This window comes from Choloepus didactylus, chromosome 7 (assembly GCF_015220235.1).
Source record: "Choloepus didactylus isolate mChoDid1 chromosome 7, mChoDid1.pri, whole genome shotgun sequence".
Classification (NCBI taxonomy): Eukaryota; Metazoa; Chordata; class Mammalia; order Pilosa; family Megalonychidae; genus Choloepus; species Choloepus didactylus.
Window position 1 is genome coordinate 83548523 of NC_051313.1, and position 18530 is coordinate 83567052.

Consider the following 18530-nt stretch of genomic DNA (forward strand, 5'->3'; position numbering starts at 1 on the left):
AAGCCAACTTGAAAGGTGAAATCACTGCCCTCCCCCCTACGTGGGATCAGACACCCAGGGGAGTGAATCTCCCTGGCAACGTGGAATATGACTTCCGGGGAGGAATGTAGAGCTGGCATCGTGGGACGGAGAACATCTTCTTGACCAAAAGGGGGATGTGAAAGGAAATGAAATAAGCTTCAGTGGCAGAGAGATTCCAAAAGGAGCCGAGAGGTCACTCTGGTGGGCACTCTTACGCACACTTTAGACAACCCTTTTTAGGTTCTAAAGAATTGGGGTAGCTGGTGGTGGATACCTGAAACTATCAAACTACAACCCAGAACCCACGAATCTCGAAGACAGTTGTATAAAAATGCAGGTTATGAGGGGTGACAAGGGGATTGGGAAAGCCATAAGGACCATACTCCACTTTGTCTAGTTTATGGATGGATGAGTAGAAAAATAGGGGAAGGACACAAACAGACAAAGGTACCCAGTGTTCTTTTTTACTTCAATTGCTCTTTTTCACTCTAATTATTATTCTTGTTATTCTTGTGTGTGTGCTAATGAAGGTGTCAGGGATTGATTTGGGTGATGAATGTACAACTATGTAATGGTACTGTGAACAATCGAAAGTACGATTTGTTTTGTATGACTGCGTGGTATATGAATATATCTCAATAAAATGAAGATTAAAAAAAAAAAAAAAAGATATAATGCTGAGCAAAATAAGCCAGGCAGAAAAAGAGAGATATTGTATGTTACCACTAATAAGAATTCTGTGAAAAATGTACAATGTTTTATACTGTAGAATGTAGGGGACCTAGAGACACCAATTAGTGGAGGGGGAATGATAATCTAATAAGAACAGATAAACTATGGAGGGTAATCCCAATGTTATGGGAATGCTCAGGAATGATTATGGTTTGTAAACTTTCTTGGATATAGTAAGATCATGTTGGAAGCAATAGAGTTATTTTAGGTTTTTTTTTTCTCTTATTCCTTTGTTTTCTTAGGGGTTGTTAATTTTCTTGGGGTATGGTAGGAACATGTTAGAAGCAATGTAGTTATTTTAGATTATTTGTTTTTCTTACTCCTCTGTTTGGACATGGTTTATTAATTTTCTTGGGGTATGGTAGGAACATATTGGAAGCAAAGTAGTTATTTTAGGTTATTTGTTTTCCTTAATCCATTGCTTTGTTTGAAATGTTGTGGGGTTTTTTTGGTTGTTGTTTGCCTGTTTGTTTTTAATTTTTTGATAAACAAAGTTAAAAAATTGAAAAAAAATCAGTAGAAAAATGGGAGTAAAAACTAAATGACAAATAGGGTGGGATGGGGGGATGGTTTGGGTATTCTCTTTTCACTTTTATTTTTTATTCTTATTCTGATTCTTTCTGATGTAAGGAAAATGTTCAGAAATAGATTGTGGTGATGAACGCATAACTATATGATCATACTGTGAACAGTTGATTGTATACCATGGATGACTGTATGGTTTATGAATATATTTCAATAAAACTGAATTAAAAAAAAAAAAAAAAAAGATTACTTCCAGGCCTTCGGTCCTGAAAAGGTCCCGGTTACTGCCTTTTCTTATTGGAACCTAATTAATGAAATTCTAAAAGTTCATTCCTCAGCTCCAGACATTCAAAATCTCTGTAAAATAGGAGAGGAAGCTTTAAGAGAGCACTCTCGCCCCGCTTCAGCATGCAGCTCAGTAATTATTAACATGCCTGAATATCCCTTAAACGAAAATTCCAACAGGGATAGGCCAAATACCCCAACCAGTCAAGCTAGTCTATTGCCCGATCAGCACAAAATCGAACCAGAGGCTGAAATTTCTCCCTCTTTGGAGGCACCGGAGGCTAAAATCTCTCCCTCTTTGGAGAACAACTCCCTTCCTCCGTTTTGGCCACCCCCTTACGCACCCGATTTTCCCAAATCATATTCTCATTTTTATCCAGTCACGTCCTTACCTCAGTTCCACGCTTTAGAAGAAGCCACAGAAAATCTCCGGCTATACGCCGATAATTTTAGAGAAACCTTTAAACAGGAGCGGCTGCGAGCTGCCAATTTGCTCGCCGACCTCCGGTCGGCAACTCAAAGCGTTGCAGCCCTTGCGCTTCCAGAAAATGCCCGCTCATCGCGTCCCCATTGCACTCGCCGCGCCTATGCCTTTCCGGTTACGCGTAGTCAGACCCAAGACCCTCAAAATGGCGCCGCCGGCTCCCAAAATGGCGTCGCCGGCTCCAAAAATGGCGATTCTAGTAGCGAAAGCAAGGAAGAAAAACAATCAAACCCCCCTGGTTCTAATGCAGAGGAGCAAGAGGAAGCTAGTACTACCCCAACAGCTAAATATAAAAAACTCAGTTTAAAATATTTAGAAAAATTAAAAAAGGCAGTGAATGATTACGGCGCTACAGCCCCCTTCACGCTCACCTTATTAGAAAGCCTCAGTGAAAAAGAACTCACTCCTAACGATTGGTCCCAATTAGCCAGAGCTGCCCTGTCCGGCGGCGATTTCCTATTATGGAAATCAGATTATGAAGAGCACTGTAAAAGGTATGCCACCCGTAATGCCAGTAAAACCACTTCTAAAACTTGGACATTAAGAAAATTTTTAGGTCAAAGCCCCTACCATCAGAATAATAAGCAAGCTCAATTCCCCCCAGGCCTCCTAGCACAAATACAAACGGCCGCGCTTAGAGCATGGAAAAAACTTCCGCAAAAGGGCGCCGCCACTGCCTCTCTCGCTAAAGTAAGACAGGGGCCCGATGAACCGTATAGTGACTTTCTCAGCCGCCTACAAAACATGGCTGAACGTCTATTTGGGGCTAGCGAAAATGAAAGTGACTTTATTAAACACCTGGCCTATGAAAATGCTAACGCTGCCTGCCAAGCAGCAATCTGCCCCTTTCGTAATACCAATCTTAATAATTACATAAAGCTCTATTCTGGCATCGGGCCCACTCAAACTCTTGGAATAGCCATTGGCGCCGCCCTTCAAAATTTTGCAGCGCAGCATAAAAATTTTACAGCACAAGCAAAGCCTCCAACATGCTATAACTGTAAGCAACCTGGCCATTTTTCAAAAAATTGCCCCGTGCCACGAACCAGTTCCTCTTTACCCATTACTAACAACAAACCCCCATTGCCGCCCTCTATTTGTCCCCGCTGTAAAAAAGGGTTCCATTGGGCGTCTGAATGCCATTCTCGAGCAGACATAAATGGCCAACCCCTTAATCCCAAGCCCCAGGGAAACTCCCAATGGGGCCGGCCCCAGGCCCCAACTAGAACGAACCCAGGGGCAGTATGGTTTGTTCAGCCATCCCCAGTCGCAGTACCTGCGCTCCCAATCATAAACCATGCTGCCATGTCGCAGACTTATGGAGAGCAACAGCAGGAAGCGCAGGGATGGACCTCTGTACCACCTCTGAATCAATACTAACCCCAGAAAACAGTCCTCTCCTCATACCTACAGGAGTCTATGGACCTTTACCCCCAAATACCTTTGGTCTCATTCTAGGGAGAGCTAGTGTCACCCTGCGAGGAGTCCAAGTCATCCCAGGTGTACTAGATAATGACTTTAAAGGTGAGGTGCAAATAATCGCAGCCACCTCAAACAATCTTATCCCTACTCCCTCTGGCACTCGAATAGCACAACTTATAATACTCCCCATTCAGCACATCAACTCAAACTTCAAAAAACTCCAGCGCCCTACAGAGGACCCTGGATCCTCCGACATTTTTTGGGCACAACCAATATCCCATAATCGGCCCACCTTACGATTAAAATTAAATGGTAAACCATTTGAAGGAATTTTAGACACAGGGGCTGACGCCACAATTATATCCTCAAATCACTGGCCTAAATCCTGGCCTCTCACGGCCGCTGCCACCCACTTACAAGGAATAGGCGAAGCCACAAATCCTCTACAAAGTTCACAAGCCCTGAAATGGGAGGATGAGGAAGGAAACACTGGCACCGTTATACCATATATTATCCCCCATCTCCCCGTTAATCTCTGGGGTAGAGATATCCTAACTCAAATGAAAGTTTTTATGTGCAGCCCTAGTGATACAGTTACCGCTCAAATGCTCAAAATGAACTTTCTCCCTGGCAAAGGCCTAGGCAAAGCTAATCAAGGAATAAGACAGCCCATCTCGATAACACCCAATACAGCTAAAACAGGACTCGGGCTCTCTTAAAATTTAGCCTAGTGGCCACTGACATCCCTGTACCCCATGCTGAAAAAATCTCTTGGAAATCCGTAGAACCTGTATGGGTTGATCAATGGCCCCTAACTCAGGAAAAAACCCTAGCAGCTATAAAGTTAGTACAGGAACAGCTTAATGCCGGACATATTGAACCTACTCAGTCCCCTTGGAACACTCCTATTTTTGTTATAAGAAAAAAATCGGGTAAATGGAGACTACTACAAGACTTACGCGCTGTAAACAAAGCCATGGTACCCATGGGGGCACTGCAACCCGGTCTCCCCTCACCAGTTGCTATCCCTATCGACTTTTACAAAATAGTTATAGATTTAAAGGATTGTTTTTTCTCCATACCTCTTCACCCAGAAGACAGGCAATATTTCGCCTTTAGCGTCCCTCAAATCAATTTTCAGGGCCCTATGCCCCGATTTCAATGGAAAGTCTTACCACAAGGCATGGCCAATAGTCCCACCTTATGCCAAAAATTTGTCGCTGAGGCCGTTAACCCTATCAGACAGCTATGACCACAAACCTACATTCTTCATTACATGGATGATGTCCTATTAGCAGGTGAGGACGTATACAAATTATATTCTTGCTTTCAAGACCTTCATAAAAATTTAACAGCGAAAGGTCTTCAAATAGCCCCCGAGAAGGTACAGACCTCAGACCCTTTTTCTTATCTAGGGTTCGAACTTTGGCACCAACAAGTTTTAACACCCCGCATTCAATTGCGAACCTCCCATTTGCTAACGTTAAATGACTTCCAAAAACTTTTAGGGGACATTCAATGGCTTCGCCCCTACCTAAAACTGCCCACTGAAACTCTCCTGCCGCTCAATAATATCTTAAAGGGAGACGCAAACCCCTCCTCTCCCCGAAGCGTAACTCCAGAGGCAATGCAAGCGCTTACCATCATAAATCAAGCTATCCAAAGTCAAACTTGCTATCAAATAAATTACCACCAACCTTTAATCTTTATAATTCTTGCTACAACTCACACACCTACAGGGGTTTTCTGGCAATCCAATTTAAAACAGCCAAATGGGCGAGGCCACCCATTGCTCTGGGTTCACCTCCCCGCTACTCCATCAAAAGTGCTCTCGCCATACATTTCTCTTATAGCTGCCCTCATAATTAAAGGCCGACAAACTAGTCGCCAATTGTTTGGAAAGGACCCCGATTCCCTTCTCGTCCCGTACACTCAAGATCAAATCCATTGGCTCTCCCAAACCGACGACGAGTGGGCTATTGCATGCTCTTCGTTTCTAGGCAATATTGATAACCATTACCCCAGCGATCCATTAATCCAGTTCGCTAAAATCCATCAATTCACCTTCCCAAAAGTTACTAAAACAAAACCAATAGACTCTGCTACCTTAGTCTTTACTGATGGTTCAGCAAATGGAATCGCAGCATACGTCATCCAAGGCCAAGCATTTTCCATGCACTCTCCCTATACTTCAGCTCAACTCGTCGAGCTCTATGCAGTCCTGCAGGTTTTCTCCCACCTTCAAAACCAACCTTTTAATTTATACACTGATAGCGCATACATAGCTCAGTCTGTACCACTATTAGAAACAACTCCATTTATCAAACCTTCCTCCAATGCAGTCCCCTTATTCTCACAGCTACAAAAACTAATTCTCAAACGACAGCACCCCTTCTTCATAGGACACCTCCGTGCCCATCAGAACCTGCCAGGCCCTCTAGCGGAAGGTAACGCACTAGCAGACGCTGCCACCCAGCTAATATGTTCCAATTTTTGCGATTCTCTAACCCTGGCCTCTCAAGCCCATGCTCAACACCACCTAAATGCAAACACTCTCCACCTAAAATTCAATATTACAAGAGAACAAGCAAGGGAAATTGTTAAAACCTGCAAAAATTGTGTAACCCAATTGCCAGTCCCTCAATTGGGGGTCAATCCAAAAGGACTCATCCCAAATGAAATCTGGCAAATGGATGTCACCCACTTTGCCAGTTTTGGGCAACTCAAATATATTCATGTTTGTGTTGATACATACAGTGGATTCATACTAGCTAGTTTACAATCAGGGGAAGCTTCAAAGCATGTTATCTCTCACCTGCTACACTGCTTCACCGTTTTAGGGCAGCCTAAAACCATTAAAACAGATAATGGACCTGGGTATACTGGAAAAAACTTTCAAGCATTTTGTCAGCAATTACAACTCACGCACATTACGGAAATACCTTATAACCCCCAGGAACAGGGAATGGTAGAACGGGCACACCGCACCCTAAAAAATGCCCTGTGCCATCTAGCTGATAGCACTCTCAATCTCACAAAACAACGCCCTCGAGATCTTTTACATCATGCTCTTTTTGTTCTTAATTTCCTAACTCTGGATAATGAAGGGCACTCTGCAGCTGATAGACACTGGCATCCCAAAACTCGAACGCAGCACGCCACCGTTATGTGGCGTGACCCCTCAACATCAAAATGGAACGCACCCAACCCCGTTATCATCTGGGGACAAGGCTCTGCTTGCATATATGACCAACAAAAAGAGGGTCCTCGCTGGCTTCCAGAAAGACTAATAAGACATGTTAATCCTCCACTATCAGAACAAGCCCCAAAATCCCCCCTTCCCTTTAACAATAACCTTTCCAGGGAACAAACCCCTCCCTGAGAAAAAATTTTTTCTTTCTCTCTTCCAGCACGTCGCCAACTTTGCTGTAGCCTGCCCAGACGTCAACGGCGCAACCATTTCTCTGTGACCTGCCCAGCTGCCAACGCCCAGCCTGTGCACACCTAATGGTCAAAGAAGCCCTGCTTACAGGTTTACCCCCTTACTAACACCACATGAGCCTCTGGTACTTGCTCATTGGCCTCCTGGCCCTACTGTTTGTGGCCGGATTAGCTACTGTTGCCCCAAAGGATTGAAATCCATTTGAAAAAGCCTTACTTGCTATAACATACCTGTGCATTGTGGGGTGCATTACCCTGCTGGCCTCCTTCCCTTAACTAAAGGGCTTAATAAGCCTTTACCAATACAACCATGTTAAGCCTACTGCCATTCAAAATTGCCGCTTTATGCCTTCTCTTACCTAGTATATCGCATGGCAATCCTAATCGCAATTCCAACCCCCACCAGCCTTGGAAATGGACCCTTGTGCGATAGGAAGATTCCAAAATAATTCTTTGCAATACCACTGCAGGACGCCCCTCTTTTGTTTTTAATGCCACTGATCTGTTTCCCCCTCCTAATCCAAAACCTGTTGGTTACCCTGGCAGCCTTAATATACAAAATTATTACATGTGCCCATCCTCAAATCCTGAAAAACCGTACTGCAATTCCCCCTATGAGTACTACTGTGCATACTGGGGGTGTGAAACACTGGCCACTAGCTGGAAACCCTATGCCCCTGACAAATTTCTAAATCTTACAGAGGTCCCATATACTTGCCAAAACCCAGGCAACCGCTGGTACAATAGGTACCTCTGTCCAAAAAAACTTATGCTCACCGTACTAGACCCTACTGATACCTCTTGGCTCATGGGTCGAACTTGGGGCTTCCGAATCTATTTAGCAGGATCCGACCCGGGATCTCTTATCCTAATAAAAAAAGAAGCAGTACAGCAAAAACCATCCGCCATAGGACCAAATATGGTGCTCGCTCCCCCGCCTCCAGCTATCCCTTCTCGCATACCTATGCCCCCGCCTCCCGCTATGCCAAACAAAACTCATTTAACTACTTCTTCTACTCCCATTTCAACATTACCACCTTCAAATTCTCCCGTAGAGTTCGAACTGGCCAATAACCCACTCTGGCCAGTGCTCCAAGCTACTTTTCTTTCTCTAAACTCCTCCCAGCCTAACCTTACTCACAGTTGCTGGCTATGTTTCTCTGTTAACCCCCCTTTTTATGACGCTGTAGCCCTTAATACCTCATTTAATATTTCTAACAAAGACAATCCTCCCCAATGTCCTTGGAATACAACAAAAATCGGCCTCACCATGCAATCCGTTATCCATTCTGAGCATTGTATTGGTAACGTTTCCCCCTCCTTAAAAAAGGTCTGTGCACAGTCGTCCTTTCCATCGCAAGGTAAATTCTATATTCCCCCTACAGGGGCAAAATGGCTGTGCTCTTCCACGGGGCTTACTCCTTGCGTATCAGCAAAAGCCCTCACTGAAACTAAGGAAATGTGCCTCTTGGTGGCTGTGCTACCCCGTGTCCTCTTCCATGAAGAAAAAGACCTTTATCAATACTGGGACGAGCAATCTCCAGCCATGCTAAGAAACAAAAGAGAAATTATCATGGCTGTCACTATTGCCTCTCTTTTAGGTATTGCTGGCCTAGGCACCGGAACCGCCTCTATCATCCTCCAACGCCAAGGCTTCTCCCACCTAAGAGCTGCTATAGATGAAGATTTGGCCCGCATTGAAACCTCCATCACCCATCTTGAGAAATCTCTTACATCTTTATCGGAGGTTGTTCTCCAAAACAGGAGAGGCTTAGATCTACTTTTCCTTAAGCAAGGAGGGCTTTGTGCCGCATTGGGCGAGGAATGTTGCTTCTACACTGACCATTCCGGAATAGTTAAAGATTCCATGACCAAGCTTAGAGAAGGAATTGCAAACCGCAAGCGTGAGCGGGAAGCCCAAGGAGGCCCCTCCTAGGGATTCAATGGAATCCTCCCTTACCTCCTCCCTATACTAGGCCCCTTAATAACCATAATCCTTATAATATCTTTTGCTCCTTGGGCCATAAAAAGAATAATACAGCTAGTTAAGGATCAACTTGATTCTGCCCTAGGCAGGCCTATTCAAGTGCATTATCACTGGCTCCACCTCGCTGACCAAGGCGTGAATCTAGACTACTTGAATGCTACCAACCCTGACGGGTAAGAATCCCCCTCCTACGGGAGCAGCATATAACTCAAAAGTATGTTTCTAGCTTATGCTATGATTGGTACCGCTGGGTACGAGGCAAAGCACTGCAAAGGAGGGCCAAAACAATCAAAGGCCGTTTTGAGCTCCTTGAGAAGTATGCCTCATTAGCATAGGGGTTTGCTCTGCACTAATCCCCCTCCCCAGAAAAACAGAGCCACAAACAACTTGGGGAATGAGGCCTCTATTTCCCCCAGCAGGTTAATGCCAAAGGAATGCTCAATCAGCATTCTTCCTCCATCCTTTTGAAAAACAAAGGGAGGACACTACAATAAGATAAAGAAAAATGTTCTCAGTAAATCTCAAGATTTATCCAGATTTTAAAAAAACAGACAAATACATACATGAAAACAAACAAACAAATAACCTCTTCCAGGATTAGGACATCTTTTTTTTTTTTTAAGTAATAATTTTTGTTTATTAGAAGACACCATAGTGAAAGGGAAAGGACAAGTCACAAACTGTAACACAGACATAGAAATCAAAATGATCCATAAACATGTGAAGATGTCCAATTTTGTTAGTAGTCAGAAAACTGCACGTAGTTAAACCTGAGTGGGGTACTATTTCACACCTACCAGATTAGCAACAAATAAAAAAATCTGGCAATACCAAACACTGGGGAGGATGTGGAGCACTATGAACTTGTATCCACTGCAGGAGGGAGTATAAATTGGAACAATCACTTCAGAAGACAGTTGACATTACCTAGTAAAGGTTTGTATGGATTAGGACATTTTTAACCTTATACAGTGTGTATCTATAGGCAACATCACACGTGATGAAATATGAATGCATTCCTCTGACAATCAGAAAGAAGATAAGTATGCCTCCTAATACCCTTTCTAGTCAGCATGCTGCTGGAATTTGCAAGAAAAGAAAAACAAGAGAAAACAAAAAGTAAGGATTAGAAAGAGAGGAACTAGACTGTCATGATTTGCAGATAATATGAGTGTCTACCCAGCAAAACCCCCAAAGAAATTATCTGAATTAATAAGATAATTTAGCAAGGTTATTGGATACAAAATCAAACAAGTCAACTGTGTTTCCACATATAAGCAACAATAAAAAATGATAATTAGAGGAGAACCTAAGATGGCAGCTAGGTGAGACAAAGCAAAAAAACACTCTGTGAAAAATACTAGATAAAAGCCAGAAAGTGACCCAGAACAACAGTTCCAGCAATGCACCAACTGGACAAGGTCTGCTGAATCCACAGGGACTGTGCTTTTGGTGAAACCGGGAGTCTGCATTCTGAAATGAGTGAGCCGGATGAAAGTCTGGTGGCTGCGCTGCAGTGTGGGGAAACTGTGGGTTGGTGTCTGGAGATGGACTAGTTCTTTGTAACAACAGAAAAAACCCCGGGAGTGGCTGCGGTTACAGTGGTGAGAACCACACAGTGAAGCACGGCAGGAGTGTGCTGTACCAACGTCTCGGTGTCTGGCATGGAGGATACCCCAGTGCTGATTATCTTGGGGCCAGGGAGCAGAGGGGAGCCAAAAGAAGAAAGAAATCGTGCCCCTTGCAGCCATCTCCCCAGAGGGCTGGGAACGTTCCTGTCCGGGGCCAGAGCTACAGCCCAGAGCCACGCTAAGGGTCCCAGTGTGACAGAGAGTACTTCCCGCAGCACTGTGCACAAGCCACAATATTGGCTGTGGACAGTGGCCTTTAGGACACCCACAGCTAAATGTCCCAGAGCTGGTTAAGGCGGAGCCGTGTGAAAAGGGGGAACTTAACACGCCCCATTCAACCACCTTTAAAGCAGGCTGAGAACGCCCCTGTATGGCCCGGAGTCCCAGGGCTTCCCTGAGGCTAGCACGCACTTGTGACGTGGCACAGCCTTCCCTCAGCAGAGGTCCTGGAAGGGAACCCACTCGGAAATCCCAGGGACCCTATGCCAATACCAAGGACTTGTGGGTCAGCGGCAGAGACAATCTGTGGCAAGACTGAAATGAAGGCTTAGCCTCTTGCAACAGCCTTAAATCTCCGGCCGGGAACACCTGGGAGGTTTGATTATTAAAGCTCCCCTGCCTCCCTAACCGCTCAGACATACACCCCACATTCAGGGTGGACAGCACCAACAACACACCCAAACTTGGTGCACCAACTGAACCCCACAAGAATCAGATACCCACACACCACAAAGACAAAGTTGGGAAGAACTGACTTGAGGGGAACAGGTGAGTCGCGGATGCCATCTGCTGGCTAGTTAGAGAAAGTGTACTCCACCAAGCTGTAGATCTGACAAATTAGAGATTGGTACTTTTTATATCCAGAAAGAACCCTATCAAGTAATGCAAATACCAAGAGGCCAAAAACAACAGAAAATCTTAAAGCATATGATAAAACCAGATGATACGGAGAACCCAATCCCAAACACCCAAATCAAAATATCAGAAGAGAAACAGTACTTGGTGCAATTAATCAAAGAACTAAAGTCAAACAATGAGAGCATGGCACAGGACATACAGGACATGAAGAAGAGTATGGCACAGGATTTAAAGGACATAAAGAAAACCCTAGAAGAGCATAAAGAAGAAATTGCAAGAGGAAATAAAAAAATAGATCTTATGGAAATAAAAGAAACTGTTGGCCAAATTAAAAAGACTCTGGATACTCATAATACAAGATTAGAGGAAGGTGAACAACGACTCAGCGTCCTCGACGACCAAAGAATGGAAAATGAAAGAAGAAAAGAATGATGAGGAAAAAAATTGAAAAAATCAAAATGGACCTCAGGAATATGATAGATAAAATAAAATGTCCAAATTTAAGACTCACTGGTGTCCCAGAAGGGGAAGAGAAGGGTAAAGGTCTAGAAAGAGTATTCAAAGAAATTGTTGGGGAAAACTTCCCAAATCTTCTACACAATATAAATACACAAAGCATAAATGCCCAGTGAACTCCAAATAGTATAAATCCAAATAAACCCACTCCGAGACATATTCTGATCAGACTGTCATATACTGAAGAGAAGGAGCAAGTTCTGAAAGCAGCAAGAGAAAAGCAATTCACCACATACAAAGGAAACAACAAAAGACTACGTAGTGACTACTCAGCGGCCACCAGGGAGGCAAGAAGGCAGTGGCATGACATATTTAAAATTCTGAGAGAGAAAAATTTCCAACCAAGAATACTTTATCCAGCAAAACTCTCCTTCAAATTTGAGGGAGAGCTGAAATTTTTCAGACAAATGCTGAGAGATTTCACTAATAAAAGCCCTGCCCTACTTCAGATACTAAAGAGAGCCCTATTGACAGAGAAACAAAGAAAGGAGAGAGAGATATAGAGAAATTTAACAGACATATATAGAACATTACATCCGAAATCACCAGGACACACATTCTTCTATAGTGATCATGGATCTTTCTCCAGAATAGACCATATGCTGGGACATAAAACAAGCCTCAATAATTTTTTTAAAAAATTGAATTTATTCAAAGCACATTCTCTGACCACAATGGAATAAAAATAGAAGTCAATAACCATCACAGACTTAGAAAATTCACAAAAAACTGGAGGGTAAAAATGAGGGAGAGATGAAAACACTCCTGGATAATCAAAAGCTGAGGAACTTCATCACCAGTGGATCAGTCCTATAAGAAATGGTAAAGGGAATTGAGCAGGCTGAAAGGAAGGGATACCAAACAACTGACTGAAACCACATGAAGAAATAGATTTCCAGTAAATATCACATGGTAAATATAAATACCAATACTACTGTATTTTTGATTTGTAACTCCATTATTTACTTCCTACAGAATCTAAAATACATAAACTGTAATGATTAATCAGTGGTTTGGGACTCCATGTAAATATGTAATTTTTGACAAGAACTACATAAAGGTGGGGGAATGGAGGAGTATAGGAACATAGTTTTCGTGTCCCATTGAAGTTGGTATCAAAGAAAAACAAGACTGTTATAGATTTGAGGTTAAATTTAAGCCCCAAGGTAAACACAAAGAAAGTATCAGAGAATATGACCACAGAGAAGAAAAGTAGAGTACGGGTTATGAGAAGCGGGGGAAGAGGCAATGGGGAGTTAAGAAATGAGTGTAGGATTTCTGTCTGGGGTGAAGGGAAATTTCTAGTAATGGATGGTGGGAAGGTGATGGCATTGCAATATTCTAAATGTGATTAATCCCACTAATGGAATGCTAGGGAGGGGGTGGAATGGGAAGATTTAGGCTGTATATATGCTTCCACAATTGAAAAAAAAAAAGAAAAAAAGTCTAAATAATGACAATTAAATGCCAAGGATGATCCTGGATGGGATCTGAGGATGGAGAAGAGGCGGCTCAAAGGGATACAGTTGGGACAAAAGAAAGAAAAAAAAGGAAATACAGAATGTAAGCTTTGTATCAACGTTGAATTTTTTGAACTTCTTAGCTGTGCTTAATGGGATTGCATAAAAGAATGTTCTTGTACATGGAAAATGTATACATGAATTATATTGTTTGTTCAAGGATGTGTGCAGTTTGCTCTCACTGTTTAGAAGACAGAGCAATAGATGATGGATGATAGGGAGGGAGAGGGGAGGGAAAGAAAGAAATGGTGGTGTGACAGGATGTTAAAGGTGGTGGATCAGGGTATCGGGGGAGGGGGGTCGGGGTATGCTGGAGTTCTGTGTATGGGGTTTATATTGTTTTTACAACTGTTCCTGTAAGTTTGAATTTATTTCAAAAAACAAAACAACAACAAAAAAAACTACACCCCCCAAAAAAATGATAATTAGAAAATGGTACTATCTACAGCAGCAATGAAATATATAAAGTACCAGCAACTACTACAACAAACGTATGCAAAAACTTAATGGAGAAAATGATAAAACTATATTCAAAACTATAAAAAATCTAAAAATGGATTATGATAACATGTTTTTGGATAGAAAGGGTCAGTATTAGAACGGTACTAATTAAATCCCAATGGAGGATATTCCCCCTAGAATTTGAGAAACAGATGATAAAACTTATATGGAAAGCAAACAGTCAAGAATAGTCAAGACATTACTAAAAATCAAGACGAGAGGACTTACCCTACCAGATACCAAGATTTATTACAAAGGTATGATTATTGAGACAGGTGATATCAACAAAGGAATAGACAAATAGATAAATGGAACTGAAAAGAAAGCCAAAAATAAACCTACAAATATTTATATGTATGTGTGTGTGTGTATATATATGTATACATGCAAACGATTTATGACAGCTGGCATTATATCAGTGGAGGAAAAGGATGGGCTACTTAATACACGAAAAGAAAAATGAAATTGGTTTCCTACCTCACACCATACACAAAAATCTATTCCTGGTAGAATAACTGCTTAAACGTGACAAGCAAAAGCACAGAACTTTTAGAAGCAAATACAGAATAGCTCTATGACTTTAGGGTAGGAAGGCTTCTTAGAAAGACAATTTTATTGAGATTACAATAAAATGAAAAATATGTTCATCAAAAGGCATCTTTTATATTGAAGTTGTGTGACTGTACATGCAAGTTCATTATTCTATTCTCTACTGTTGTTTATGTTAAAAACAAAAAAAAGAAACCATTAAGAATGACAAAAATAGACAACAAACTGAGATTTGGAGGCACATACATAACTAAAAAAGGTTTACTATCCAAGTATCTATAAAGAACAAATAAATAAGCCAAACAACCAGGAAAATGAAGAGATATTTCACAGAAAAAGTTAATAAATATTTAAAAAGATGTTCAACTTCTCTAATCAGAGAAAAGCAAATTCACAATGAGATAGTATTTCAACATTCTCTAGGCACCCCCAAATTAAAACTTGACAATACTGCATGTTGGAAAGTATGTGTAGCAACAAGAACTCTAATACAGTGCTGGCAGAAGTGTAAATTATGAGTAGGAATGCCTTTATCACTTGGCATCATGTTTTAAAATTTAACACGCTTGTACCATAGACCCTAGGAATTCCACTCCTTGCCCAGAAGCACCAGGTTAAGATAGACAAGAATGAGAAGGCAATCTTGGTATTTCTAGGATTACCAGAAGTCCATTGAGAAGGAGAATAGAAAAGGTGTGATATGTTAATACTGTAATGAATAAACTACAACCTGACACATTAATACAGATGAATCTCAAAATATAGTGTTAGCTGGAAAAAAGCAAGTAAATAAATATACAGGGTATGAAACCATTTCTATAAAGATTAAAAAAGTATGCAAAGTTACACAATTGTATCAGGAAGCAGCACCCAGGGAGTTCCTTGGAAACGGAAATATTTTATTTCTAAATTGGGCAATTGGTTCATAGATGTTGGTTTTGCTTTCTAACTTACACGAGCATTAAAAAATGTTTGGCATCAAATACTTCATAATTAAGTTTTAAAACTAGTGAAAAAAGATGCTGAATGGATACACAACAAATTTTTAAACAATTACTTTGGGGATGGGATGATGTGGGACTTACACATTCTAGATTATTCATTTCTGGACTTTAAAAACTAGTCCTCATATACTCAAAGAGCTAAAGGAAAAACATGGACAAAGAACTAAAGGAAATCAGGAAAATGACAGATGAACACAGAGAGAATTATCAATCAAGAGATGGAAATTATGGAAAGGAAACAAACAGAAATTTAAAATTACCTATAGGGGTTCACAGCAGATTGGAGCTGCCAAAAGAAACAATAATTACCAAACTTGAAGATAGGACAATTGAAATATTCAGTTTGAGGTGCATAAAGAAGAAAGAATGAAGAAAAGTGAACAGAGCCTGAGAAATCTGTGGGACACCATCTGAGATTCTGTGAGAACCCTACAAGGAGAAGAGGGAGAGAAAGGGGCAGAAAGAATATTCAAAAAATAATGTCTGAAAACATTCTAAATTTAAGGAAAGACATGAATATACACATCCAAGATGCTCAACAAACTCCAAATAGGATAAAGCCCCCAAAAACCCACACAGCACCATATTATAATCAAAATGTCAAATGCCAAAGAAAGAATTCTGAAAGCTGCAAGAAAGAAGCAATGTGTCACATTTAAGGGAACCTCAATAAGATTTAGTGCCAATTTCTCCTTGGAATCCATGAAGGCAAGAAGGCAGTGGGATGATACATTTTTAAGTGCTAAAAGCAAAAAATTGCTACCAAGAATTCTATATCTGGCAAAACTGGCTTTCAAAAATGAGGGAGAGATACAAAACATTCCCAGATAAACAAAAGCTGAGGGAGTTCATCATCATTAGACTGGCTCTCCAAGAGATGTTAAAAAGAGTTCTGTAAATAAGCTGAAAGTAAAATACAAAAGACAACAGATAGAAGTTGCATGAAGAGATAAGAGTAAGAGTAATGACGGGTAAATACAAATGCCAGCACTACTGTATCTGTGGTTTATAACTCCAGTTCTTACTTCCTACAGGATCTAGAAACAAATGCATAAAATGTAATGAGAAATCAGTGGTTTGGAACTCCTAATGTATAAAACATGTAATTTGTGACAAAAATAACATAAATATGGGGCAACAGAGGGGTACAGGACATAGTTTGCATAGATTATTGAAGTTGAGTTGGTAGCAAAGCAAAGGAGATTGTTACAGATTTAGGATGTTAAATTTAGGCCCCATGGTAACTACTAAGAAAATACTGGAGAATATGCAAGCTCTTAGAGACAGAAATGAAAGTACAGGTGCCAGGGGTAGAGTGGGGAGAGGGGGAATGCAAAATGGGGGTAGGGTTTTTGTTTAGGGAGATGGAAAAGTTTAGCAACGGAAAGTGGTGAGGGTACCGCAACAGAGTGAATGCAACTAATTACCATTGAACAGTTGGCTTGGGAGGGTTGAGATGGGAAAGGTTATGCTATATAAGCTTATGTGTATGTACCCACAATTAAAAAAAAAGAAAGCAACAAAAGAGATAATGACAAAGATCCTGGATGGAGGAGGGCTCCAAAGAACATTATTGGCACATATGAAAAAAATCAAAATATAGACTGTAACCTTTATTTCAATGTTAAATTTCCTGAACTTGATAACTGAACCTAAGATAGTTATGTAAGTGAATAGCCTTGTTCTTAGGAAATGTACATGGCAATATTAAGTGTTAAGAAAATGGATTGATAACTAGACAAATGGATTGATAACTAGACAAATGATAACTAGACAAATGGACTGACAAAATGAAATAGCAAATGTAGCAAAATATTAACATTGGTGGATATGGGTATCTGGGGGATAAGAGTATGTTGGAGTTTTCTGTATAGGGTTTGCAATATTTTTGTAACGTCCAGTAAGTTTGAAAATCTCAAAAGAATTTTTTTTTTTTTTAATTATGCCTAGCATACTCTGTGGGTTAACTAAGAACATAATATATTGGGAAAGCTATCTAACAAAACGGGTTTAAAATATTGGCTTTTACTGTAAGCATGCATGCTTTCTCTGTACTAACAATTCTCTGCTTCATCTAAGTTTTATTATACTCATTTTCCTTTGGCCCATTTCTGTACTCTTCCAGTTTTGTTTTGTTTTTTAATAGGTAAACTATCACAAATCCTTTTGAAAAAGTGGAAAGATATAAATACATTAAATTAGCAAATGAATGAACCCAATTCTCAAAGGGTTTCCTTTTTTTTTTTTTTCACGGGCATCAAAATCAGGCGCGCCCATGAGCCTTCAAGAAAACAACCCGGGTCATTTAGAAACTTTCTCGGCCACTGCACAGGCCAGAAGGACGCCCTTCGTCTGGGCTGGAAGCGCCTTTAGCATCTTTTAGCTCTATCTAGTTCCACCTCTGAGATCCTACGAGGTGAAGGGACCTGCCCACGGTCACCGAACCGGTGGACGAGCGACTGAAGAGCTAAACTCCACAGCCCCTAGAGCCCTCGAACGCCACGAACACACGCGGCTTGCTCCGCGGGAGGCACTCTTGCGGCTCCCAGGACATCGAGACCCTTCCCACGACCTTAGTTCTGGGGCCGAGTTCCTTACTTGCGGTTCTCCAGGCTCTGGCCGGAACACGGTTGAGCCGTCCCGCAAGGCCCAAGGTGGTCATAGCGCCGGATTCCACGGCTTGCTCGGTAGCCCAGTTGGGGGAAAAGACCCGATCGTGACGCCGAACGAGCCCCACAAGGCCGGAAGGGGACGGACCTCCGTGGAACCGGAGGAGGCGGGGCGGGGCGGGGCGGGGCGAGGCGAGGCGGTACGCGGCGGGGCGGGGCGGGACGCGGCGGGGCGGGGTGAGGCTTTTAGTGTCTGTTTGGGCATTCGTTCACCTGGCCCTGGATTACTGGGTAAAAACAGGAAGGGCGTTGCTTCTGTCAGAGAGCACCGAAACGCTGAACAGCCAGACCACTGAACAGCCAGACCTCTGAACGCTGTTGATTAAAACCCAGAATCGCAGTTGAAGTTGGATGAGAGAAAGATTCAGTTTACTCTCAGTCTGAA

The 18530-nt window shown here is 41.8% G+C and overlaps 1 protein-coding gene across 1 annotated transcript in view; it reads right to left on the bottom strand.

The window, feature by feature from the left end:
- SDHAF4 (succinate dehydrogenase complex assembly factor 4) overlaps positions 1 to 18232 on the bottom strand; it is a 43321-nt gene extending 25089 nt beyond the window's left edge. Inside the window, exon 1 of the mRNA XM_037844237.1 lies at positions 18075 to 18232. Within this exon, the coding sequence (XP_037700165.1) occupies positions 18075 to 18138 (64 nt within the window). The 5' untranslated portion in view covers positions 18139 to 18232. The remainder of the gene's footprint in view (positions 1 to 18074) is intronic.
- Between the last annotated feature and the right edge of the window lie 298 nt (positions 18233 to 18530).